This window comes from Cervus canadensis, chromosome 3 (genome assembly GCF_019320065.1).
Source record: "Cervus canadensis isolate Bull #8, Minnesota chromosome 3, ASM1932006v1, whole genome shotgun sequence".
Taxonomy (NCBI): Eukaryota; Metazoa; Chordata; class Mammalia; order Artiodactyla; family Cervidae; genus Cervus; species Cervus canadensis.
The window spans coordinates 6,960,781-6,986,962 of NC_057388.1; the positions used below are offsets into that span (position 1 = coordinate 6,960,781).

At 40.8% G+C, this 26,182-nt stretch overlaps 1 protein-coding gene across 1 annotated transcript; it reads left to right on the forward strand.

The window, feature by feature from the left end:
• The first annotated feature begins 2,128 nt into the window (after positions 1–2,128).
• Positions 2,129–26,143, forward strand: PTTG1IP2 (PTTG1IP family member 2). The gene is made up of 7 exons (XM_043462554.1): positions 2,129–2,407; positions 9,272–9,318; positions 16,854–16,947; positions 18,339–18,432; positions 21,863–21,924; positions 24,266–24,331; positions 25,881–26,143. Exons 1-6 carry the CDS (start codon positions 2,260–2,262, stop codon positions 24,277–24,279), a joined length of 459 nt encoding a protein of 152 aa, XP_043318489.1. The 5' UTR covers positions 2,129–2,259; the 3' UTR covers positions 24,280–24,331; positions 25,881–26,143.
• Positions 26,144–26,182: the final 39 nt, after the last annotated feature.

Consider the following 26,182-nt stretch of genomic DNA (forward strand, 5'->3'; position numbering starts at 1 on the left):
CACGAAAAATTTCTCTGTGGTTACGAACAGGAAAGCAGAGAATGTGAGTGCAGATGCTGGGCGAAGTTGGAAGTGAAATCTAGGTAAATTTCCTTTGGACTGGTTCATTTTCTCTGGTGTAGTAAACAAGGCCATCAGTTACAAGTGGTTTGGGAGGGTGATGAGTAAGTGGCAATTGTTATGTCGGAGTATATGAGGCTGGTTTCAGGTCAGCCAGAGTTGGGGCAACCTCTCTGGGCATGATGGTACTTGTGATGAGGTGATAAAACCTAACTCGTGTAGTGCCAAGAGACTGAGGTCAGTCCAAGAGTTGCAGGCGTGGTGGGTGATCACATCACATTCTCATCCCTCTGCCTGAAGTGGAATGTTGCAGTTTTCTGAATAGATTCAGGGACTGAGAGCTGCTGAGGTCCACATCAGGACCAGGGAAGGCATTAAGTAGGCACAGGAGAGAGATGCCGTGGGAGAGTATCCTGACCAGGCTCTACAGTTCTGCTCTAGAAATTAGGGTTCTCCTGTGACAATCACAATGCTCTGTTCTGAATGTGGGACTATATAGAAGTGGTACCTTATCTTTTATGTATTTGGATAGATAATTTTGCTTATTTGGATAGGTAATTTTTAATGTGTATGTACATATGCAAATGAGTATATGCATACATAAGTATGGAAATATATATGTAGATAGAACAAGAGAGCAAGCCTCATTTATGAACAAAAGGAGCTTCATACATGGGATCTGTCGAGTTACAGATTCCCTTTCCTCATTACAGATATTCACATCAACTCCAGGAAGGAGAACAGGGACTTTGCTTAAGAACAGTGTCACAAATCTGTAATCACCGCTTTTCCTTCCTAGGAGGAGTCTTGATATGTTACTGTTGAGGAATGCTCAAAAAGACAGAAAACATAACTCAAATTGGCTTAAGCAAAAGGAGACTTATTGAGTCAGATGATTGAACAATTTGATTCCAGGCACTGTCTGATTCAGTGTCCAAAAGGATCGGCCGGGACTTACTTCTTCTTATGAAATGACTATTGTTTTTCTTTCTGTCCTTACCTTGTCAGTTTATGAGTACTTTTCATATTATATTAACAGCTCTATCTGTCCTCTGCATTACAAAGAGGTGAGGAAAAGAGACTCCGTGCCTTGTCCCTTTCACTGTCTTTATTGTCAGTACTGAATCCATTGTCCTCAGTGTGAAGTCTAGATCAATGTGTCAAGGCCATGGGACAGCTCCATCATTCAGCTTTAAAAAATAGAACAAGATAGAGACTTCCTGGTGGGCCAGCAGTTAAGACTTCACATTCCAAAGCAGGGGTTTCGGGTTTGATCCCTGGATAAGGAGCCAAGATCCCACATGCCTTGGGGCCATGAAACCAAAACAAAAAAAAAGATGCAATATTGTAACAAATTCAATAAACACTTAAAAAACAACAAGATATACCCTGATCAAGGAGAGGCCTCTATGCCCTGTTCCTCCCCACCATACCCCTGGGCACTGGGGCACCTTCACAATTTTGCCTTATCCTTTAAATCATACTATTTATATTTCTGAAACATGACATTTTTACCTAGATTATTTTAAAAGAATAGCATATATTGTTGCCAATATATCATTATGACTTTATTGTTCAGTCGCTCAGTCGTGGCCGACTGTTTGCTACCCCACAGACTGGAGCACGTCAGACAGGCTCCTCTGTCCTCTGCTGTCTCTCAGAGTTTGCTCAGATTTGTATCCATTGAGCTGGTGATGCGATCTAACCATCTCATCCTCTGCTGTCCCCTTCTCCTTTTGCCTTTAATCTTTCCCAGCATTAGGGTCTTAACTACTAGTTATATTTTCCGCATCACTTTAAAAATAAAAACTAATAACCAGGCGAAGAAAGCTGCTACTGCTTTCTAGCTATTGAATGGTGGAACTTAGAATTCAGGCCTTCTTCAAAAGCAACAACCCAGCAGGGAAGCACTGTGGGTTTCGGAGGGTAATAGACTTTGATCGAGACCAGTGGACAAAGTGTAGGTGGTGACCATGGCAGGCAGCATTGCATGACAAACATTCTGCATTCTGGCTGGAACATTAGTGGTACTAAAATTCTGCAAATTATGCTGGAGTCCAAGGCTCTGAAAGCGCTGCCTCAGAAGGGACTGCTTGGATGGCTCATGGTCCGTGAGTGGGTCCGCAGGTCCAGATAAGTACCTGATGCCTACCGCAGTCCCTCTAGCCAGCCACTGGTGGCACCCAGGTCTGAGGAGCTATGTGCTGGCTGCGGTCGTGGAGCCAAATCCTCCTGCCAGTTTTTCTCTCTCTCTTTCTCATCCAACTGTTTATCAGCTTCTCAGAAAATAGCTTTTCCCAAATCTCCAGATACCAGAGCAAGCACAGACCAAAATCTGTGAATGACGGTAGGTAGGCCATCCTGAGCCCAGAGGCACTGCTTTATGTGTGCAGTGGCTTTTATATTTGAGCCTTCCTGGAAGGCTAAAAGTTTCATCTCTAAAGTTGCTTTTGGGTGTTGATGGTGTTGACTAAAAAGATGCACAATGTGTGAGATACCAATTAAGTTTTTGGGGGGCAAAATAAGGACTGCAGCCTGGGAGACAGCACCTCAAATAGCTCTGAGAGACTGCTCCAAAGAGGCAGTGGGGGAAGGTCAATATGTAAGGTTTTGGTGAAGGGAGAGCTCAGTGCAATCAAACACTTACTTTACAAGAGATTTTCTGCCAGTCACCAGGAGCTGATGTCCTCATGAAGGGATTTAGTGATTTTTCTATATATGAAGAGATGCAAGGATTGGGATTATGCAGTCAGTTCCTGAAAGTATCTAACTTTCTAAAGACCTGTCCCACCAGTTTCCCTGGAGCATAGAGTACCTCATTCCACCGTGAACTCCTTCAGGGAGTTTGAATGAAGGTCAACAGCTACAGCAGCATAGGGTTCAGTCTCCACAGGGGCAGATGGCAAATGCCCTTGGCAAGTGCCAATTTGTAGTTGACAGTCGGAAGACATTTTTAAAAGATCTTCACGTTTTTGGTGAAATCCAGTTAAATTGGGGTCTTCCCAGGTGGCTCTAATGGTAAAGAATCCACCTGTAATGCAGGAGACAATCTTTGGGTTGGGAAGATCCCCTAGAGTAGAAAATCAGAACCCACTCCAGTATTCTTGCCTAGAAAATTCTAAGGACAGAAGAGTCTGGCAGGCTACAGTCCATGGAGTCACAAAGAGTCGAACACGACTGAAAGTCTGACTGAGCACACAGTTAAACTGGATTCAAATTCATTTGCTTTATTTGAAATGTGAAAAGTGGATTAAAACTTTTCAGTGTGAAATGCATGTTCCGCGCCCCCCGCCCCCCCACCCACATGATTTGCAAGCCCTGTACTGCAAAAGCTTTGTGCTATGAATAAGGTCTTGGCTTTTGTTCTAATCAGACCCCACCCAGTGTCTTGCCTGGAGAATTCCCATGGACAGAGGAGCCTGGAGGGCTGCAGTCCATGGGGAAGCAGAATCAGACATGACTAAGCACGCACACAGTCTTTTTTTTTTAGTGTTTTAAGGTCTTAACTAATAAATTACTTAGTTTGGGTCTTATCAAGTCATTACTTTGGTTTAGAGACTTCCGTTGGTTCCCCTCCCCAACAGAAGAAATGTTGAAATGTTAAAAGCCTTACTGAGTTAAATTTATGAACCTGCAGATGAAGTTTCCAGTATCCTAAAATGAAATTGTATAGATAGAATAAGGATGGGATTTGAACTACTTGGAAAATGCCGTGTAAAGCCAAGGTTGCCATTTTTATGAAGACTCTGAGACAGAATAATTACTGCTTTCTGGTTTTCAGAGTCAAAAAGATAGTATCTATAACGAAGTTTGTCTTCCTTCCTAAAACCGAACCCAAAGCTCTTAGCTTTGCCCTGAAATGAGAAGTTCCTTTGAGAGGGTGGGGAGTGGGGGCGGCTGAACCAGAAGACCTGGCTTGTTCCTTTGGTCTCCTCTCTCCCGTACATTTTCCTCTCACTTAACCTCGCAATCATTCCTATACAGACTTTAGGCAAAACAGTGTTCTCTTACCACACCTGTCACCTTCTCCCCATGAAGAGTGCCTAAAAACATAGGCTGAACGTAGAAACACACCTTTCCCTCTGTCCCCTAGCAAACTGGAGTCATACTAGAATTTTTCAGAAAATCTTGTTAAAATACTGAGGAAGAACAAAAAGGGAGGAAACAAAAGTAAATCAAGAATCATAGATGACAGCCATGAAATTAAAAGAATGCTCCTTGGAAGAAAAGCTATGACAAACCTAGACAGCATATTAAGAAGCAGAGACATTACTTTGCCAACAAAGGTCCATCTAGTCAAAGCTATGGGTTTTTCCAGTAGTCATGTATGGATGTGAGAGTTGGACTATAAAGAAAGCTGAGCACTGAAGAATTGATGCTTTTGAACTGTGGTGTTTGAGAAGACTCTAGAGAGCCCCTTGGTCTGCAAGGAGATCAAACCAGTCAGTCCTCAAGGAGATCAGTCCTGGGTGTTCATTGGAAGGACTGACGCTGACGCTGAAGCTCCAATACTTTGGCCACCTCATGCGAAGAATTGACTCATTGGAAAAGACCCTGATGCTGGGAGGGATTGGGGGCAGGAGAAGGGGATAAGAGAGGATGAGATGGTTGGGTGGCATCACCAACTCAATGGACAGGAGTTGGAATAAGCTCCATGAGATGGTGAAGGACAGGGAAATCTAGTGTGCTGCAGTCCATGGGGTCACAAATAGTTGGAAATGACTGAGTGACTGAACAACAAATAGATGACAGAGTTTGGTCTTCTAGCCAGCTTGGTTCTGGGGCTGACCAATCTTGGTCAGTGTTTCTAAGAAAACAACTTCCCTTTTGGAGGGAAGACCTGGTTCAGCCTATTTCTGAGCCTGTCCTGAGTGTTGGCTTCTTAGCGTGGGGTAATTTCCCCCTTTGAGCTCACATTCAACCTTCCCCTTTTATAAGCATATGGTTTCTTAGACATGATTCTTTCACTTCCAAAACCTCCTCTAACCTCTCACTGAGATTTCCACCTCCATCATTTCTAACACTCCGAGTGATAGACCTTCCCACAGGCAACCCACAGGCATCAGTGAATGACCCCACATCAAGTGAGATCTCCTACCTAGTGGGTTACTTTGATCCCCAGAGCTTTTAACCCTGATGTTCACTTACATTTGAGAGTTTAGTAAGCAATATCTGAAGAAGTTCTAGTTTGCTCTTGGTACTTTTAATTAAGAATCTTCTTCTCTAATACTAGTGAATGAACAAAAAATACCAAATATTGTAGAGAAGTTCTCTTACTGTGAGCAACCAGACAACAAAGGGCAAGCATGGGAAGAAATAGAAGGCTCTGGATCAGACTAGAACAGCACAGCATGCAACACTCCAAATGCCACCATCACCCCTTAGAAATGACTGAGTCACTAAATTCCAAAAATTTTCATTAGTACTCCCAGATCTAGAGAGATGCAAACTGAGTCGGTGTCCTATTTTTCACCCTGTTCTGAAGAACAGAGGAATAGTTACAGAGAAGACATAAGGAAAACAGAAATTGAACAATGGATCTGACTCTGATGGAAACACTAGTTCCTGGGCTACAAACTGGCTTTAGGGGGCAGTTCTACAATTCAAAGATACCCGCTGTTTGGAAATTAGCAACTTTAGCAATTAGCTGGAGTGAACCCTGGCAGTGGAAAAATGACAAAAGCTCAGAAGAGAGGACAGAGTCCGGATATCGTAACGAAGTTTGGTGGCACAGACTCACGTGAGTTCTCTCCCTTTGTCAAATGCTTAGAACAGCCAAGTGGAAAGAATGTGCTGTTTGTGTGCTCAGTCACTCAGCCGTGTCTAACTCTTGGCAACCCCATGGACTATAGTCCACCAGGCTCCTCTGTCCATGGAATTTTTCAGGCGAGAATACCGAAATGGGTTGCCATTTCCTACTCCAGGGGATCTTCCTAACCCTGGAATCAAACCTGTGTCTCTTGCCTCTCCTGCATTCGCCAGTGGATTCTTTACCACGAGCGCCACCATAAAATATGGTAAAACTGTAGTTTGTCAGAAAAAAATTTTCAAGGACAGTGGTAAGGTGACCAAGATGTCACTTATACTATGTCAGCACACATGGAAGGTCTAAAAAAAGCTGTCAAAGATGAAAATAGACAATACAGAACCTAAGCAAACACTGCACAGCTAACAGTAAATAATGAAGGAGTATATGATCACATGGGCTTCCCAGGTGGCGCAACAGTAAAGAACCCACCTACCAATGCAGGAGATGCAGGAGATGTGGGTTTGATTCCTCGGTTGGGAAGGTCCCCTGGAAGAGGAAATGGTAACCTGTTCTCTAGTATTCTTGCCTGGAAAATTCCATGGACAGAGGAGCCTGGTGGGGTACAGTCCATGAGGTCGCAAACAGTCAGACACAAATGAGTGACTGAGCACACACATATGGTCACATGCAGAAAAACTGATAAACTATCCTAGAAGAATGCATAACTCGAGGAGCAGATGAAAATCTCCCCCACAAGGGCTGAGCTAGGAAACCACCAAAGGAGAAACAGACTCAGTGAAACGTATCTCAGAGTCAGAATGAGATGAAAAGTCAGGTCTCTCCAAGGAAATAAAATGAAGGCTTCCTATTTGAAAATGAGGCAAGGCTTGCAGGTTTTCTCTTTATTTCCATAGTATATATTTGTTTATTTCTGCTAATGCTGAATGCACCAAGAATATCTGTCATGCAGACTCTACATAAACTTATTACACTGGATTCTGGTAGCTGCCTCCTTCCTCTGCCCTCTAGCCTAGCATGTGCTGGTATCTGGGGTGAGCTGGGTCTTCACTGTCTTCCTCCTGGCAGATTCCTCAATCTTATCTATCACCTGGGTACCTGATTCCCAGGACTACACTCCCTATATTATATATAATCAAAGTGACTTCTGTCACTCTTCAGACCCTCTCTGAGAAAGGTGTGCTCAGGGATATGTTCAGCAAAATGAAAATAAACTGAGGGGACAGGTGGGCTTCAAAAAAGAGTAGGAAGCAAAGAAGCCAGTGCACCAGAATCAAATATAAATGATTGATTACAAGTCGATAGCCGTGTAAATGCATTGATAGTCTAATAATAATTGATAACTATTTAATAATAATTGAAATTCAAGATGATTTCTTCCTGGGGAGTGGTGTGGGAAGGGAAAGGAAGAAAGTTAAAGCACATTAAGATCCTTGTATAGGTGGAGAATGTAGATCTTTATGAATCAATGATAGAAAGAAGAATATAAAACATATCTCAAAAATTTTTAAGGAAACAGAAACAGGTGTGACTGCAGGGTGTGACTAGAGGAAATAAAGGAACAAACAATAAATTGATGAAATAATATATACATTGCAAATGCTAATGAAAAATAAAACAAGTGTAGCAACATAGTTAGATGAAACAGAATTTAAATAAAAAATATTTAAGGAGGATAATAAGCAATATTCCATACTGACATATAGCACAATACATGGAGATGACATATTATGAATCTTTATTCACTTAACAATATAATTTTGAAATATAAACTATGGAATAGAACTACTTTCTAGCCAAAGCTGATAGAAATTTAAAAAAGCACTTAACAGATTAAAAACCCCATGGACTCACTTTACATGCCTATATCAGAAATCAATAAAGTAAATAAAATATAAGAAGGTGGTATAGAGGATATTAATAGTAGTATATGAAATCTTGTTATCCATTGCCTAAATTTTTCTTATACCTGTTCGTCAGAAAATTTTGATTCCAAAAATATTTTTACTCATCCTAGATAAACTTTAGAATCAACTTGTCAGATTCAGTTGTTCAATTTTTAAATTATTAATTATTTGCAACACCAATCAAAAAGAAAGTTTTTGTTTTGATATCGAGTATAATATATGTTGATGCCTGGCGTCTCTAGGTATTTGAAATTGTGATCCCTCATGGAAGAAGAGAAGAAGACCAAGAATGGAACTTTATGGAATAACAACATTTTAGGCATTAATTGAGGAAATAGAACCAACCAAAAAACTCAAAAAGGATGGCCAGTAACATTCCAAGAGAACTAGGAGAGAGCGATGCTACAGGTATTAGGGAAATGTATTCAGGAGGACGGAAGTGACTAGATAGAAAACAAATACACACAAAAAAGTCTGTTTTCAGAGTACAGGGAGAATCTGGCCCTGAGAATGCTGTGGAAATAGCTAATGTGTCTTTCTTCAGGCACAGAGTAAAAGAAGGAAAGAACATATTGCTTCATGTAGCAGACGGTCATATAGGTCAGCTGTCCTTCATTGGTTTTTCAGTAATAGGAAGGAAGACTACAAGAAGGATTACTGGTTAGTTCTACAAATACTTAGTCTCAGTCTCTGAGATGGACCGAGATCAGGTCATTCCCTGACCTGAAGTTCAGGCTGGAGAGAAAGGAATGAAGCCATAAGGAGCAAATAGATTTGGAAAACAATTGAGACGTCAAGAAAAGTAAAGGTCTGAGTCATGTCAAAATGCAAACTAGACGAAAGGAGAGAAGATTCTATTCAGAGACTAGAATATTGGTATTTAAGATTTCATGGTTGCAGTCCTCTGCAATGATGGCAAAATTCAAATTTAGATCATGGTAATAATTTGTTTAAAGTAAGATGAGGCATCAGAATTTCTCTGGATGGTGGAATTTCAGCTGACTTTTGATTTTTATGTATACTTATTTCTTATATTGAATATGTATCACGTTTATAATTACACAAAGGTAAAAATCATATTTAAATTTTTGAAAAATTAGAGACCCCTGACCCTCAAGTTCCAATCTGTAAATCATGGAAGGAGGCTTCTGATTGGTCTGACTTGGTCAGATTCCTTCTCCCTGGATCGATGAATGCGCTGTGGGATTAGTCCAGTTTGCTTCAGAGGTGTAGCCTTTAATGTCTGGTGGGACCAGGGAGTTAGTGTAGGAGAGGGAGGTTATTTTTTATAACTTTACTTGTCTCATCAAAGTTGGATGATGCTCTCTCATTTTTTGAGTTTAAGAGGAGAAAGTAAGAAGGAGTTAGGATTTAAATAGTATCAATGAGAGAGTGTCTAGACTTATGAAAATAATAAAGGAAAATGCTCCAGGTATGGATACATTTGCCTTGAAACAGAAATGACTTAACAAAATGCATTTTATCTAAAATTGAGTGATAAAAATATTTATATTTTTGTACTTAATTTTTTTTTCAGAATGTACTGCAGTGAATAATTGCCAATCATGTATAAACAGAAAGAAAGTAAGTTAACTTTTATATGAAGAAATTGTCTTGGGAGTATTATAAAGTCATGTAATTTACAGTTGTAGTCTAAAAGGTATGCCAAACTTCGTTTTACACAGTTTTTTAATAATAGGAATGACTGGTCACAGTTATTAAGATGTATTTCTTCATTTCAAACCGTTCCTTGAGAACCTAAAAATAAAACAAAGGAAAAACTTAGTGTGAACATGTACTTCCTTCTAGAAAATTATACTTCAAAAACAAAATAATTTTTTGTTTGAAAAAAATTATAATTCAATTTTTAAAAAGAAAAGAAAAAACACACTCTTTAGTCTGGTTCAAAGTCCATCTCCATTTGAGAAAAGTTTACCTTTCCAAATAATTCCACAAAATCCCATGATGACAGATTTCACTTCTACCACTGTGGAAGCATGTTCTTTTGTATTTTTCATATTTCATAATTTTACTGATTTATCTTTGGCCGTGCTGGGTCTCTGTTGCCGCTTGGGCTTCTCTAGCTGTGGAGAGCAGGGGCTAGTGTCTCGTGGTGGCGCTCAGGCTTCATCTGCGCCGGCTTCTCCTGTTGGGGAGCACAGGCTCTGGGGCATCGGGGCGCTCAGCAGCTGTGGCACGTGGGCCCTGCAGAGCCCCTGACGCTGGGAGCGCCAGGCTCCCGGGCTCAGGAGTTGTGGCGCAGCGGCTTAGCTGCTCTCAGGCATGTGGGATCTTCCTGGATCAGGGATTGAACCTGTGTTTCCTGCACAGGCAGGCAAATTCTTTACCACTGAACCACCAGGGAAGCCTGAAACCTGTTCTTTTTTAAAATTTTATTTTAATTGGAGGCTAATTACTTTACAATACTGTAGTGCTTTTTGCCAAACATTGACATGAATCAGCCATGGGTGTACATGTGTCCCTCATCCTGAACCCCCCTCCCACCTTCCTCCCCATCCCATCCCTCTGGGTCATCCCAGTGCACCAGCCCTGAGCACCCTGTCGTTGAACCTGGACTGGCAATCCACCTCACATATGATAATATACATGTTTCAACACTACCCTCTCAAATCATCCCATGCTCACCTTCTCCCACAGAGCCCAAAAGACTGCTCTAATTTACATCTGTGTCTCTTTTGCTGTCTCACATATAGGGTCATTGTTACCATCTTTCTAAATTCCATATATATGCATTAGTATACTGTATTGGTGTTTTTCTTTCTGACTTATTTCATTCTGTATAATAGGCTCCAGTTTCATCCACCTCATTAGAACTGATTCAATGAATTCTTTTTAATGGCTGAGTAATATTCCATTGTGTATATGTACCACAGTTTTCTTATCCATTTGTCTGCCAGTGGACATCTAGGTTGCTTCCATGTCCTGGCTATTGTAAACAGTGCTGTGATGAACATTGGGGTACGTGTGTCTCTTTCAATTCTGGTTTCCTCGGTGTGTATGCCCAGCAGTGGGATTGCTGGGTCATATGGCAGTTCTCTCTCCAGTTTTTTAAGGAATCTCCACACTGTTCTCCATAGTGGCTGTACTAGTTTGAATTCCCACCAACAGTGTAAGGGGGTTCCCTTTTCTCCACACCCTCGCCAGCATTTATTGCTGAAACCTGTTCTTTATTCTACCATAGCTTCTGTGTCTAAAGCCCTCTCTTCCTATATAGATTTTTACCTATTCTTCAAAAGTCAGACAAATTCTTCCTATTCTCTGAAAGAAATCTTATATAGTTAATCAACTAGGAGTGAGTACTTTCTCTTATGAACTACTATCACATTTATTACCTGTTCCACTCCTTTCAAAATTATAATATTTTTCCGCTTAGAGACTTTTTTTTTTAATAGAGTGGACATATTATATCTGCTGGTTAAATTTTCAACCTCTAGAAAACAATGCTTTAGGGCTTCCTTGTTGGCCCCCAGTGGTAAAGAATCTACCTGCCTATGCAGGAAACAGCTAGGTTTGATCCCTGATCCAGGAAGATCCCACATGCCACGGACTGTTAAGCCTGTGCTCCAGAGCCTGGGAGCCACAGTTACTGAGCCCACGTGTCCCAGAGACCATGAAAAGTCACCACAATGAGAAACCTGAGCACTGCAACTGGAGTAGCTCCCGTTCGCCAAAACTGGAGAAAAGCCTCTGCAGCAATAAAGACCCAGTACAGTCAAAAGTAAATAAATGAATGAAATTATAGAAAACAATACTATATATATCAGTGTAATCTAACCTCTATTATCTCTAACATTTGCCCTTAAATAATTAGTAAATACTCTTTTTATCCTACGTCCACTACTATAAAATCCCTCTTTGCACAATAAGTACCTTCCTCCTCTCTGCATTTTTTTTCCATTTTAATGATATTATCCATCAGTCTAAAGTCTGTTAGCTGACTTCTCACTTGTCACTCTCTGAAGGGTCTCTGGTTGGCATGGCTTTGTATTTATACAGGTCATCTTCCTTAGCTACCAGAAAAAAAAAAATCCTGTAATTTGTCTTAAATTCAGTTCAGTTCAGTCTCTCAGTCGTGTCCGACTCTTTGCAACCCCATGAATCGCAGCACGCCAGGCCTCCCTGTCCATCACCAACTCACGGAGTTTACCCAAACTCATGTCCATTGAGTCAGTAATGCCATCCAACCATCTCATCCTCTGTCGTCCCCTTCTCCTCCTGCCCCCAAGCCCTCCCAGCATCAGGGTCTTTTCCAATGAGTCAACTCTTCACATGAGGTGGCCAAAGTATTGGAGTTTCAGCTTTAGCATCTGTCCTTCCAATGAACACCCAGGACTGATCTCCTTTAGGATGGACTGGTTGGATCTCCTGGCAGTCCAAGGGACTCTCAAGAGTCTTCTCCAACACCACAGTTCAAAAGCATCAACTTTTCGGCGCTCAGCTTTCTTCACAGTCCAACTCTCACATCCATACATGACCACTGGAAAAACCATAGCCTTGACCAGACGTACCTTTGTTGGCAATGTAATATCTCTGCTTTTTAATATGCTATCTAGTTTGGTCATAACTTTCCTTCCAAGGAGTAAGCGTCTTTTAATTTCATGGCTGCAGTCACCATCTGCAGTGATTTTGAAGCCCCCCAAAATAAATTATGCACTACTAATTTAGAGAGGTTAAATATATTCTACTGTTCTTCTGGGTAATTTGAAGTTCTGCTCTTTGAAGACATTTTAGCCTCAGTTAAGGAATTAGATCTCCTTGTGGTAAGTGACAGACACCCAGCTCAAACTAATTTAATCAAAAGAATATATTGACTCACAAACCTGGTAAGCCCAGGGTGGCCTTGACTTCATGCACAGCTGAGTCTTAGGAGCTGTTATTCACATTTCCTCTCTTTCTTTTTATCTCTCAGCTCTGCCTCCCTCTGGATGTGCTTAGTCGCTGCAGTCATGTCTGACTGCCACGCCATGGACTGTAGCCCGCTAGGCTCCTCTGTCCATGGGATTCTCCAGGCAAGAATACTGGAGTGGGTTGCCATGCCCTCTTCCAGGGGATCTTCCCAACCCAGGAATCAAACCCAAGTCTCCTGCATTGCAGGTGGATTCTTTACCGCTGAGCCACTGACCTCATTGTGTTCTATAGTGAATGAACATTCCATCGAGCTGGGGAAGAGGCAGCTCTCCGCAGACCTCTCCCAATGTCTGTACAATTCCCTGGAAGATTCTGGTTGACCCTATTTGTGTCTCATGTCCGGTTCAGCACTCATTACTGGGCCAGAGGAATGGGCTGCTCTGGGTGCCATTACCTGCATCAGGTGATTCCAGTAGAAGCAGAGTGGTGGAGCAGAGCTGGCTGATTGCTGTAGCACCCCAGAAAGTTGGGGAAGAGGCCCACAAAGGAAAGAGGATGTGGTTACCAGAGGAAGCAGGGTGGTGCAGAAGTCTAGGCAGACAGAGAGGAAACAAAGAAACTACTTAGGTGCCTGTGTTTCGTCCTTTGACCTTTAGGAAGCACAGATTTTATCTTCCTCATCCCTACATTTTTAAAAAATGCTCTTGGCAAAATAATGCATCTGGCCCTCAAGTAAAATTGGACTTACCCAGAGTCATTGTCAGTTATTGCCCCCACTGCCCCCAGCTATAACTTTGGAATATCTCAGGGAAATGTGCAGATATTCTGTGGAATTTCCCTAACCAGACAGTAAGCTATTGATCACCCAGTCGGGCTGCTGCCCGCCCCCCCACGCCTGACGCCCTGGCTCAACCTGCAAAGCAGCTCCCTCTTGTACTGTTCCCTAAGCTCCTGTCAAAGAGAGGGATAGGGGATAAAGTCTCTTCTGGGGACTGTGCTGCCTTAGAAGCTCACTACTGTGAACCTGGTGTCCAGGGCCAGGCCACCAGCCTGGTGCTGAGTGACCACAGGCTCCTCTCTGACAGGTTCAGGTTTTCCCTGGCAATTCATCTCCCATAAAACCCTGCTAGAGCTTCAAGAAGAAGCACAAGCTGGAATCAAGATTGCCGGGAGAAATATCAATAACCTCAGATATGCAGAGGACACCACCCTTATGGCAGAGAGTGAAGATGAACTGAAGAGCCTCTTGATGAAAGTGAAAGAGGAGAGTGAAAAAGTTGGCTTAAAGCTCAACATTCAGAAAACTAAGATCATGGCATCTGGTCCCATCACCTCATGGGAAATAGACGGGGAGACAGTGGAAACAGTGGCTGACTTTATTTTTTTGGGCTCCAAAATCACTGCAGATGGTGATTGCAGCCATGAAATTAAAAGACACTTAGTCCTTGGAAGGAGAGTTATGACCACCCTAGACAGCATACTAATAAGCAGAGTCATTACTTTGTCAACGAAGGTCCGACGAGTCAAGGCTATGGTGTTTCCAATGGTCATGTATGGATGTGAGAGTTGGACTGTGAAGAAAGCTGAGCACCGAAAAATTGATGCTTTTGAACTGTGGTGTTGGAGAAGACTCTTGAGAGTCCCTTGGGCTGCAAGGAGATCCAACCAGTCCATCCTAAAGGAGATCAGTCCTGGCTGTTCACTGGAAGGGCTGATGCTGAAGCTGAAACTCCAGTACTTTGGCTATCTCATGCGAAGAGTTGACTCACTGGAAAAGACCCTGATGCTGGGAAGGATTGAGGGCAGGAGGAAAAGGGGACGACAGAGGATGAGAAGGCTGGATGGCATCACCGACTCGATGGGCATGAGTTTGGGTAAACACCGTGAGTTGGTGATGGACAGGGAGGCCTGGCATGCTGCCGTTCATGGGTTTGCAAAGAGTCGGACATGACTGAGCGACTGAACTGACTGAACTGAGAGCTTCCCTGGTGGTCCAGTGCTTAAGAATCTGCCTGACAACGCAGGAGACGTGGGTTGGATCCCTGGTGCAGGAAGATCCCACATGCCGCAGAGGAAATAAGCCCCTGTGCTACAGCTGCTAAGTTGCCCTGGAACCCGTGCACCACAAGAGAAGCCACCACAGTGAGACACCTGTGCACCATAATGAAGACCCAGGACAGCGGGAAAAAAAAAACAAAACCCTGCTAGATGGCATGAACCTGATTCTTAGAAACTTCAAGATCTAGTAATCAAGGCCTGAAGTCTCTAGGGTGTAATCTTTGATTCTAGCCCTTGACTTTGAAGTTCCAGTCTTTAAGCAAAAGTCCAAGAAGCCAGGACCCATTTAGCCTAAATGATTTCAGTCTGAAACTTACCTTCACTTGACCTTTGATCTTGGTTAACACGAAACGAAAGCTGACCTGTGATGTATCTCTTACTCTCAGGAAGTGTCTGAAAAGTGTTAGTTGTTCAGTTGTGTCCTATCCATGGAGTGTAACCCTCCAGGCTCCTCTGTCCATGGGATTTCCCAGGCAAGAATATTGGAGTGGGGTGCCATAAGGAGTGACTTTTTGCATTGGAATGTACTGATATATCCTACTGGTCTCAGGATATACAGCAGGAGGTGATTGGGAGGGGTCTGGGGTCAGTCTCATAGAATTGGTTACCAGCATAGAACCAAATTGGTAACATTAGAACCTAAGCTTCCCTATTTACTAGATGTGTGACTTCATGTGAGTTACTTGATGGCTCTGTGCCGCCCTCTGCTCCTCTATAAAGTGGACATAAAAGTCCATAGCTTATAGGGTTGTCATGAATGTGAAATGAGTTAATACATATAAAGGGCTCAGAATAGTGCCTGTCACGTGGTAAGCCTTATGTAAGTGACAGTGGTTTTTACCACTCTGCTGTCCTTTTTTTTTTTTAACTCTTCTAGATTCTAGTCTTATCTCCCACCAGTGGTTGCCACCTTTATACCTTGCTTTTACTTACTTCAACAAGGGACTTAGAATTCAGCTTTCCTATTTACGAATGATCATCAACCACCAGTGAGCAAAAGGGGGAAGGGGGCAAGGCAAGGCTGGTTGACAGCACCTCCAGGCCCATGTGTAATAGAAGAGGAATCCCCAGAGGAAAGTGAGAGTGCTGCAGACAAGGGGAGTCGGAAAGAGTGTTAGAGAGAGGGGGCAAAAAGCAACCTATCTACTGAAGTGTCCTTATTAATGCTCTGTGAAATAATGTCTAGTGTTAGTTCACTAGGGCTTCCCAGGTGGCTCAGTGGTGAGGAATCCATGTGCCAGTGCAGGAGGTACAAGAGACGCAGGTTCGATCTCTGGGTTGGGAAGACACCCTGGAGGAGGAAATGGCACTCCAGTATTCTTGCCTGGGGAATCCCTTGGACAGAGGAGCCTGGTGGGCTACAGTTCATGGGGTCCAAAGGAGTCGGACGTGACTGAGCGCACACACACAGTCTAACCACAGAGCCCGAGAAAGAATTCAGGTACATGTGACTCCTTGAGTGACTGTTGTTCAGCAAAATTATTAACATGAAGGAGTAAGGGGCTCAGAGAAGCTAAGGGACAAGAGCCAAGCAAAGACGTGATCTCGGCCAAGGCCTACACTTGGCCTGAACCCTGGGCAGCCCTGGGGCCAAAGGCTATATGGTGGACTGGTGCCTGCCGTGAGGCAAGCAAACCCATCGTTCAGAGCCCCGTGCATCTGTCAGCTGGGGATGCACAGTGGCTCAAGTGATGAAGAATCCACCTGCCAATGCAGGAGATGCAGAAGACGTGGGTTTGATCCCTGGGTCGGGAAGATCCCCTGGAGGAGAGCATGGCGACCCACTCCAGTATTCTTGCCCGAAGAATCCCATGGACTGAGGAGCCTGGCGGGCTATAGTCCATGGGGTCACAAACAGTTGGATACGATTGAGCACACACATGCAACAACACAACATACCTGTCAGTTACTGATGGAGGTGGAAGTAACCTCATAGGCACGTTGCTGCCTATCCTTGAGGACAAGGCAGGAAAAAGGGCAGCTTGAGCCACTGTCTGTCACCACACGCTGCAGCTGGGTTTGTGTGCGTGAGTCTGGTAAAGCAGATCTGAGCAGCCCACCAGCAGCATCAACCACAAATAATAATATGGTGACGATGATGGTGGCTGTTACAAGTCGAATACTTACCAAACCTGTACCAGAAACTTACTGAAATTGCGATTATTATACTTTTTTTCTCTTTCCAAATGCAGTGTTTTTGGTGCAGTGAAGAAAAGGCTTGCAAAAAAATTTGTTTTCTAAATTCTCAGTGTCCTGTCAGTTGTTCATTTTGGTTAAACTGTCAAGGTGAGTTGTACATATTTGAATTTTTATGTACTTTTTATAATAGACTTGCAAACACTAGTGATTTGCTACAGTTGAAGAATTATTATATTTACTTTATTAAAATGCAGCAAATTCGTTCATTTCTGTTTCCCCTGGTTGCTTCCAGCCAGTGTTGGTTCAAACTAGGTCAAGCTTTATTCTGATTGGTGGGTGCCTTACCTTACTGATTGTTAAATACTTCAAATTTCATCTCTAAAATACTCCTATATACAATGACTGTAACCCAGTGAAAGGAGGTTTGTGTTCTTCAGTTGCTTTAGGAACTCCAGGAGTTTCTTATAAACTAATCCTGGGGATTGAGGACATACTGAGCCCAGTAGTGTTATTATAATTTATATTGTCTCAGCTACTGTGTTCAATACTGAGAACTGCCAATCAAAAAGAATGATTCCCTAGGACTAAAATCATCTCAGTCATCAAAGAATCTTTAAATTATTTCTGTAATACTGTATTTTGTTTTTTTTTTAATTAAAGTGAAAGATTACAAATTTTTCTCACAAACCCTTGTTTTCTTCAGATACCACCAGGTAAATTGAATTCATAATTGTTTGTTGCAAAGAGCTGATATGAATGAGTGACACTTTGTGTATTTAGTATGAATGGGGAACCCCTAGTCTCCTACTTCATCTTCTGCCTGCTGGTTTCATTTTACAGGTACACCAGGCTGATAAGTTAAATAGTATCGAGAGGAGATAAAGTTTCCAAGTGCTGGAGATCTGATTCCCCAGCAAACACTGGTTGTCTTTTTGATAAGGAACTCTTGAAACTCATCCCCCACTACCTGCTGTTTGTATTTGTACAGAAACAGTAGCCTGGAGGATTTTTTTTTTTTTTTCCTGTTGAGATATTGCCTGGGAATGAGTTTAGAGATAAAATAAAGGAAAAAAATAAGCTAGTGGCCTAATAGTTTACCAATCTAGAGATGAAAGTAGCGTTAGTCATTCAGTTGTGTCTGACTCTTTCTGACATGATGGACTGTAGCCTTCCAGCCTCTTCTGTCCATGGAATTCTCCAGGCAGGAATACTGGAATGGGTTGCCATTCTCTTCTCCAGGGAATCTTCCCAACCCCGGGATCGAACCAGGTCTCCTACATTGCAGGCAGATTCTTTACTGTCTGAGCCACCAGGGAGATAAAGAACATTTTTTAGCAACCCAGATTATTTTCAGATGTTAGTGATTATTGCGTTAAAGATGGTTTTATTGGAGTGTATAATGTACGTTACTGTATAATTTTTAATAATGACCTGTGAATTTGTATTTAAGAATCAGACTGCATGGTAGTAGAAATGATGAAACTATGAGAAATTAACCTTCTGTTGGCTTAAAATATAGTTCTTTTCATTCATTTCAGTTGACATGTTTGGATTCCTGATGCTCCTACTCCTTGCGGTCATGGTTATAGCGTTCATTTGTCAATGCTGCATTTATCAACATTACCTACAGAGGTATGTTCATTTATCCTTAGTGAGAATGCACTTTGGGATAATATCACTGAAGAGAATGAGCTAGTAATCAAGGAAGGGTTTATCTTTTTCATGTAATAAAAATAATACATGTATCCATATGATAAGGACACATCACTTTTTTGAAAAGTATAGAAAAGTGCCAAATAAAAAGTTTAATTTTCAAAAAAAAAAAGTTTAATTTTCCCACTCCCCACTCCACCTCTGACACCTCCTCTCCAAAAGTGATCCTTTTAGTATGATTCTATTTGTAGTTCTTCTCTTGGTTAACTCCAAGTCTTTGAACAATATGGCTTTTTCTCTTTTTCATGATTTATTGACTTTAGATATTATCTATCTGCTCCCCATCATGAAAACTGAAAAATGTATCTTGTATGATCCATATTTCTTTTTGTTTTTCAGTGTTACAGGATATTATTATTTTGCTATTTTAGAATTGTGACTATCCTTGTTCACTACAAGCTGTTAAGATGCCTAATATTTCTTCTGTTAGCTATCTTTTTTACTTTGAGTAATCTATTTAGCCCTCTATTTCTCTACCTATCAATACTTTTCCTATTAATTAAAATAAGAAAATCTGGAAACCTGTTTCCTTCCATTTGTCGTCTTCTCTCTCTAGCTCCTAAATTCAGTAAGCTTTCTCACTCATTTGACTTTTTTCAGTGTATAATATTTGCATTCTGTTCTTTATATCTTGAAATTTATATTCTTTATTTATATCTTGAAATACTCTATAATTTGAATCTAAATTTTTTTAACTATTAAAAAGAATAAAACATATTATGATTGTGTAAATAATGTTTAGGAAAGAACTGAAGTGGAAATAGGAAAGGTAATTCTATGTCACAAACCTGTATTGCTTAACAAAGAATTACCTAGTGTTCCAACCAAATAGTCTCTTTCTTTACTCTCCATTTCTCAAAATCATGATACATTTCAGCTTGTTTCATGTTTACATTGTAACTTTCTTACACAGCTTTTGGATTTCCTAGAGTTTTAGCTACCTTCATTATTTCTTGACAAAAAGGACACAGGACACATGTATCTTTATTCCTAACACTGTGATTATTCATCTAGTATTTGGTAAAATATAGTCATTTTCTTCTTATAAATATTCTTTTAAAAGTCCTCTGACTTCCTGTTATAATTTACAAAAATTAGTTTCTTCACTAATTTCACTGCTCTACTGAGTTAGAAGAACTTTTTGGATCCCATATCTTCATTTTTTTAGAATTCATTCTTTTTTTCTTTTGCTGGAGTGTATTTTCAAGTAATTGTTTCAAAAGGAGTTCACAAAAGGTATGGAAAATATTTTCATAGTCCATACACTTTGAGAAGCTTTTCTCTATTCTCCTTCAAGCCAACACAATATTATTTTCTTTCTTCAGTTTGTGTGCCTTTTTCAAGAAGAACCCATAGACAAGATAGAAAGACCCATAGATACGGCAGAGGCACATTAATAGGCCCATCTGTAACTAAAATGTGCCTGTGTGAAAAAGTAAGTGTTGGCCAAATGTTCTGTTTGCTTACTTAAGACCACTAGTTTGTCCAGGACTTTGTATTTTTCTGGCTATGAGACTTTATATCCTCTTCTTATTAACATATTAGGATAAAAGAAACAGTAAGATAGAAGATAACTCCTTATTCTTTACATCTCATTACAAGTATATACCCAAGAGTGAAGTCGCTCAGTCGTGTCCAACTCTTCATGACCGCATGGACTGCAGCCTGCCAGGCTCCTCTGTCCATGGGATTTTCCAGGCAAGAGTACTGGAGTGGGTTGCCATTTCCTTCTCCAGGGGACCTTCCCGACCCAGGGATCGAACCTGGGTCTCCCACATTATAGACAGACGCGTTACCGTCTGAGGCACCAGGGAAGTCCCATATACCCAGAAGGAAGAACCAAAAAGTGTACACTACATGTGTGCCAAGAGGCTGTAACAAACATGTTGCTTTAAAAAAAAAAACAACAACATATATTTTCCCCTAAGGCCCTGGTCTTTTATAAATGTCATCACTTTTTTGCATAGTTGCTTATCAGTAGAGTGGCTAATTATTCCCACAAGAGAATAGGGGCCCGAGCAAATATCCATCACTGAAGCTTCTGCAGTTTGAAAGGAAAGCTCTGAAACTTCTGCAAATATGGGCCAACAACTGCCCTCATTCTGGTTTTGCTCTACTATTCACCTGCTATCTATCTCTTCTTTTTTTGTTTTCATTTAGAGATCTGTTGTTGTACAGTCGCTAAGTCATGTCTGACTCTTTGCGAGCCCATGGACTGCAGCACATCAGGCTTTCCTGTCCTTCACCATCTCCCGGAGCTTGCTCAAACTCAGATCCATTGAGTTGGTGATGCCATCCAACCATCTCATCCTCTGTCTCCCCCTTCTCCTCTTGTCCTCAATCTTTCCCCGTTTCAGGGACTTTATCAATGAGTTGGCTCTTTGCAGCAGGTGGCCAAAGTATTGGAGTTTCTGTTTTAGCATCAATCCTTCCAATGAATATTCAGGGTTGATTTCCTTTCTGTCCAAGGGACTCTCCAGAGTCTTCTCCAGAACTACACTTCAAAAGCATCTTTCTTCGGTGCTTAGTCTTATTTATGGTCCAACTTTCACATCCGTACATGACTACTGGAAAAATAACAGCTTTAACTACACAGACCTTTGTCAGCCAAGTGATATCTCAGCTTTTTAATACACTGTCTAGGTTTGTCACAGCTTTTCTTCCAAGTGTCTTTTAATTTTGGAAATCTTACTAATTCCATGAAAACTACATTCTGTTAGGGGAATTTGTGTTAAGGACTTATTATGTTTCATAATACAAAGATTGTTCTTGGGTTCCAGAAACATCCATATTTCAATTAAAAAATGAATGAGTAATGGGGCATTAAAATATTGATTACTACATCTGATCTAATAGTCTTGTTATCTAGCAGATATGATTCTAAGTTAAAGCACTTTTTAAAGTTCCAAATGTCAGATAACATAAGTATTTAACTATTCATGTACTCAATGCCTCCTTGACTCTCGTCTATTTCAGTAGATATTTACTATTTATTATGCCTTATGTAATGTGGTTGTCACTAGGGACATAATTATAGCAAGAAAAGAGAAATCCTTGCCTTCATGTAGTTCACATCCTACTGAGAGATGTGGACAAGTAAATTAGCAGTTGTTAATTCTATTGCTAACTTATTGAAATTTTAAATGACATTTCATTTATTTTAATTTTATTACCATATTCTTAATCAAACACTTTAAGTCTCCTGATGGATAAATATAAGGAGAACTTAATATGTAATAAAACAATGGTAATAGAACATTACATAAATGTCGCCTAGTGAAATAAAATTACTCCAATTTATTTTCAAAATAAACTTCACTAATTCTAAATTTACCATCCTTTTGAACAGAACTCAAGTCTATATTGGTAGAAGACCACACACAGTTTACCTTCCTCATGGGGGTGATCCTGGCAAGTATTTTAATTTATTTGATGAGATGCCCCATACTCTTTCAGTAACTCACAATTGGAATTCTTTCCTTTACTTATTCCAGGCATCAAAATTAAAGTATGAGTACTAAATACTGTTCTCATTTCTAAAACATATTCTTGTAACCTCAATAGCTAATCTAAGATGGGTAAAAACCATAATATTGATAGAGAAGACTAAAATTTCCAGTCAGAGTTGGATATTAATAGCTTTCCCAGTTTCCCCTATTCTAACTCCACAAAAAGAACTCAACGAAAAATTAACTTTGCTTTAAGAAATCCTTGAAGACTTTTCCCAAATCATTTTGCCTTACTTAGTTGACTGACCCTCTCTACTTTTTTCCAGCTTGATTCTTTAAACCTTCCCCTACTTACAAGATACCTCCTTAACCAGAACTCAAATCTTAGCTTCCTTCAACTAAACATGGACAGCTCTGGGTAGGTTCTCACATGCTTGCACCCATGCCTGGACCCTGGAAAGTGAAAGTGAAAGTTACTCAGTCGTATCCGAGTCTTTGCGACCCCATCAACTGTCCATGGAATTCTCCAGGCCAGAATATTGTGGGGAGCCTTTCCCTTCTCCAGGGGATCTTCCCAACCCAGGGATTGAAACGAGGTCTCCTGCATTGCAGGCAGATTCTTTACCAGCTGAGCCACAAGGGAAGCAAGAATACTGTAGTGGGTAGCCTATCCCTTCTCCAGGGGATCTTCATGACCCAGGAATCGAACCAGGGTCTCCTGCATTGCAGGAGGATTCCTTACCACCTGAGTTATCCGGAAAGCCCCTAGATCCTGGAAGCCCAACTAAAGTCAGAACCGTTGTACCTTTGTTCACCTGGATGACTGAACCATAAAATATTGACTGATGAAAGGGTACTGCAAGGTCCTTTATAATTGCCATTAAAAATAATGTCAGGGGATATCCAGGTTATTGTGTTGTTTGGGGCCTCTGGGACATGATACTATATCTGAATGAGAAGCAGGGTAAAATTTGTATGGTTTAAGGATCAACTGTCAAGCATATATAAACTCCATTGCTAGCCCCTAGCTCTTGTTACATAGAAATCGTTTTGATGGTAACAGGATCATGAACTATTTGGAAAAGCTATTTGAGAGAGTGGCATTAAAACATACACATTACCATATGTAAAACAGATAGCCAGTGGAAATGTACTGGATGATGCAGGCAGCTCAAAGCCGGTGCTCTGTGACAACCTAGAGGGGTAGGATGGGGCGGGAGGTGGGAGGGAGGTTTAAGAGGGAGGGGATATATGTATGCCTATGGCTGATTCATCTTGATATATGGCAGAAACCAACACAATATTGTAAAGCAATTATCTCCCAGTTTAAAAAGAAAAAACTTTTTGAGGAGAGGAGCTGAGGTGCAGCTTTTCTGCTGCCTCCTAGGATTGAAATCAAACCAGAGGACCGCAGAGAACGATGTGGCATTTCAACTTGTGTCCCTCCATGTTCAATCCCATAGCAAACTGGGCCAGGAGAAATGCTTTGAAAAGAGCACAGAGTTGTATGTATGTGGCTGAGTTGCTTTGCTGTGTACCTAAAACTATCACATTGTTAATTGGCAATACTCCAATACAAAATAAAAGGTTGGTATTTTTTTTTAAAGGAGCACAAGGTTGGATATTCATTTTAGATAGAAGCAGTTATCTGTTCACAGATTGGGAACAGTTAGTTACACGAGATTCATTGTAGGAATATAATGTAATCAAATTCACAAAGCAGCTTTACTTTTACCCGGAAGAAACATCTCAGGCTTAAGGGACTGCCTATATTAAAAGGTTGAGTAAAGGAAACTAGATTCTTCAAAAGGAATTCATTGAACATCCACAGGCTTTCTGTCATCAGAGACAAGTCATCTTGTGGTCACCACCAAATATTTGGCCTTTTTTTCTTTGTTTGACTCACACCCAATTTGATAATACCTCACGTCATTTCAACCTTAAATATTAAAATAGCAGTTGTGTGGCTCAGCAGTAAATAATCTTCCTGCAATGCAGGGGAAGTGGGTTTGATCCCTGGGTCGGGAAGATCCCCTGGAGGAGGAAATGGCAACCCCCTCCAGTAAACTTGCCTGGAGAATTCCATGGACAGAGGAGCCTGGTGGGCTGTAGTCTGTGGGGTTGCAAAGAGTTGGACACAACGTTGTAACTAAACAACAACAACAATATAAAAATCTCAGAACAGAAGTCATATGATATTCATAAATATTTTATGTTTAGCATTTTTTTGAAAATTAGGTAAGTCATCATTGACTTTTCTTAGGAAGACTTTGAAAAGGTAAATTGATTGTCTCTTCTCACAGTGTATAATGAATAGATAACTGAAAAGCTGGATTGCCCAGATAGAGAAGAAGGAAGTTTCTTCAATGGTAAGCTTTCAAATTATATTGCATGAATTTTCTGCATGACTTCCCTCCCTTCTATAATGAAGCTTTTCAGAAATGTAATCAGAGAGGTTCAGAAAGTAAATGGAAATAAAATCTGTGAAATGTAAAGTGATTTTCAGTGCCTGAAACATGAAACAGAAAATGGAGCTATAACAGCTCCTAAGTCAGGCTGCCTTAGTTGAGATCTGGGCTTCATTTACAAAGTATGTCATACTAGACCACTAAGTTGACCTGTCTGTGTCTTAGTTTACATATTCATTAAAACTCTCTAGTAATAGTGACTAAATCAGTCATTTTGTCTGAAGACAAAATGAGACTTTATGGGCAAAATTTTTAGAATTTCCCTCATGCTCAGTAAGCCCTTAATAAATGTTCATTGTTTCTAGGGGAGTCATAGAATCTCAGCCCTTGGAGGCAAATAAAGGTCACCCTGCTCAGCTACTGCTCCAGTGCTAGGACCCTCTTGCCAACACCTCTGGCATGTTGGATGGCGAACATGTGGGGACTGTCACTTGGATTTAAACAATTACTAAGTTGGCTTTGTGTGGTGTGTGTGCATATACATTGTGTGCCCACACAGGTGCTTGACTTTCAACAGGATCAACACACAGGCATATTTTATTGCTACCTCCTATATCCAGCATCTGCGTACAGAGAAAGGGAGTCCCTAACTAGAGGCATGCTCCGTAACTGTGTGACTCTGCAGTTGTCAGTGCTGGTGAATAAGGAAGGAGGGAAAAGAGAATGCAGGTAACTCCCAGAAGCCTGTAGGCCCCCGAGAAGCCAGAATGATCTCCAGGAGGAATATTAGAGTTTGTTTAGGAATTAACAAACTTTTTCCATAAAGGGCCAGATAGCAAATACTTTAGGCTTTTGGTGTTTTCAGGTCTACTCAACTTCACAATCATTCTGCTAAATCAGCTATAGACAACACATAATTGAATGTGTGTAACTGTGTTCCAATAATATTTTATTTGCAAAAACACAAGAGGGCCAGATTTGGTTTGCCAGCCATAGTTCATGGATTTCTGGTTTAGATGATGAAAAAGACCATTGAATAGCTAACTGGTGTTTGCCTATCTCATTACATTGTCTTATAACAAATATTTCCAAAGATTCCAAATAAAATAGTCAAGACACAAAAGGAAAGCCCAAATAGGGTAGCCATTATGTAACTAATAATCCCATCAGTTTTGTTACATGGTTAATATTGTATACACAGGCTTTCATTTCATGATATCTTCCATTTTTATATTCTTCTAAATATTGAGTTTTCTGAGATGGAATAAAAAATTAATCCAGTCAATATATGCCACCTTGATAAATTCAGCCAGGTTTTGGCAAACACATCTTAAAAAGCAGCTAATCTCATAAGAAATGTAGCAGTAATACAAAAGTAATAGATTAGACTTCTGAAATATACATGTGACAGGTGTCTTTCCACTTAATTCATGTGATTCTTGACAGATCTTTTACCTTCTGTACTTTATTATTCAACTGTCCAATAAAAACACCTTTGATACTTTTCCAGAGTTTTGAAATCCACCTGACAAAATTTTAACTCCTTTGAAAAGGATGTTCAATGCCTTTTTGGAGTAAGGCAGTATTTTCCACATTCAAGTTGCTGCCTGGCCAAATCCACAAACAGGAATGTTATTAAAGAAAGTCTTCGTTGGATTGTAGGTGAGATGAGATGACCCTAATCATCGCGACTGTACAACCAACAGAAATTTACTCCAAACTTTCACTTTCTTATAAATTCGGTCCTCATATAATAAAAAGGGAGAATAAAAAGAGATGCCTTTATGTCTCTTCTGTTTTTTTGGTAAGCAT

Bases quoted from the DNA above. Each gene is read 5' to 3' on its own strand.
- PTTG1IP2 (XM_043462554.1), top strand. From the start codon at position 2,260: ATGTGCTGGCTGCGGTCGTGGAGCCAAATCCTCCTGCCAGTTTTTCTC. The intron at 2,408-9,271 runs GTAGGTAGGCCA...TTTTTTTTTCAG, and splicing joins ACCAAAATCTGTGAATGACG to AATGTACTGCAGTGAATAAT. The intron at 16,948-18,338 runs GTGAGTTGTACA...CATTCATTTCAG, and splicing joins ATTTTGGTTAAACTGTCAAG to TTGACATGTTTGGATTCCTG.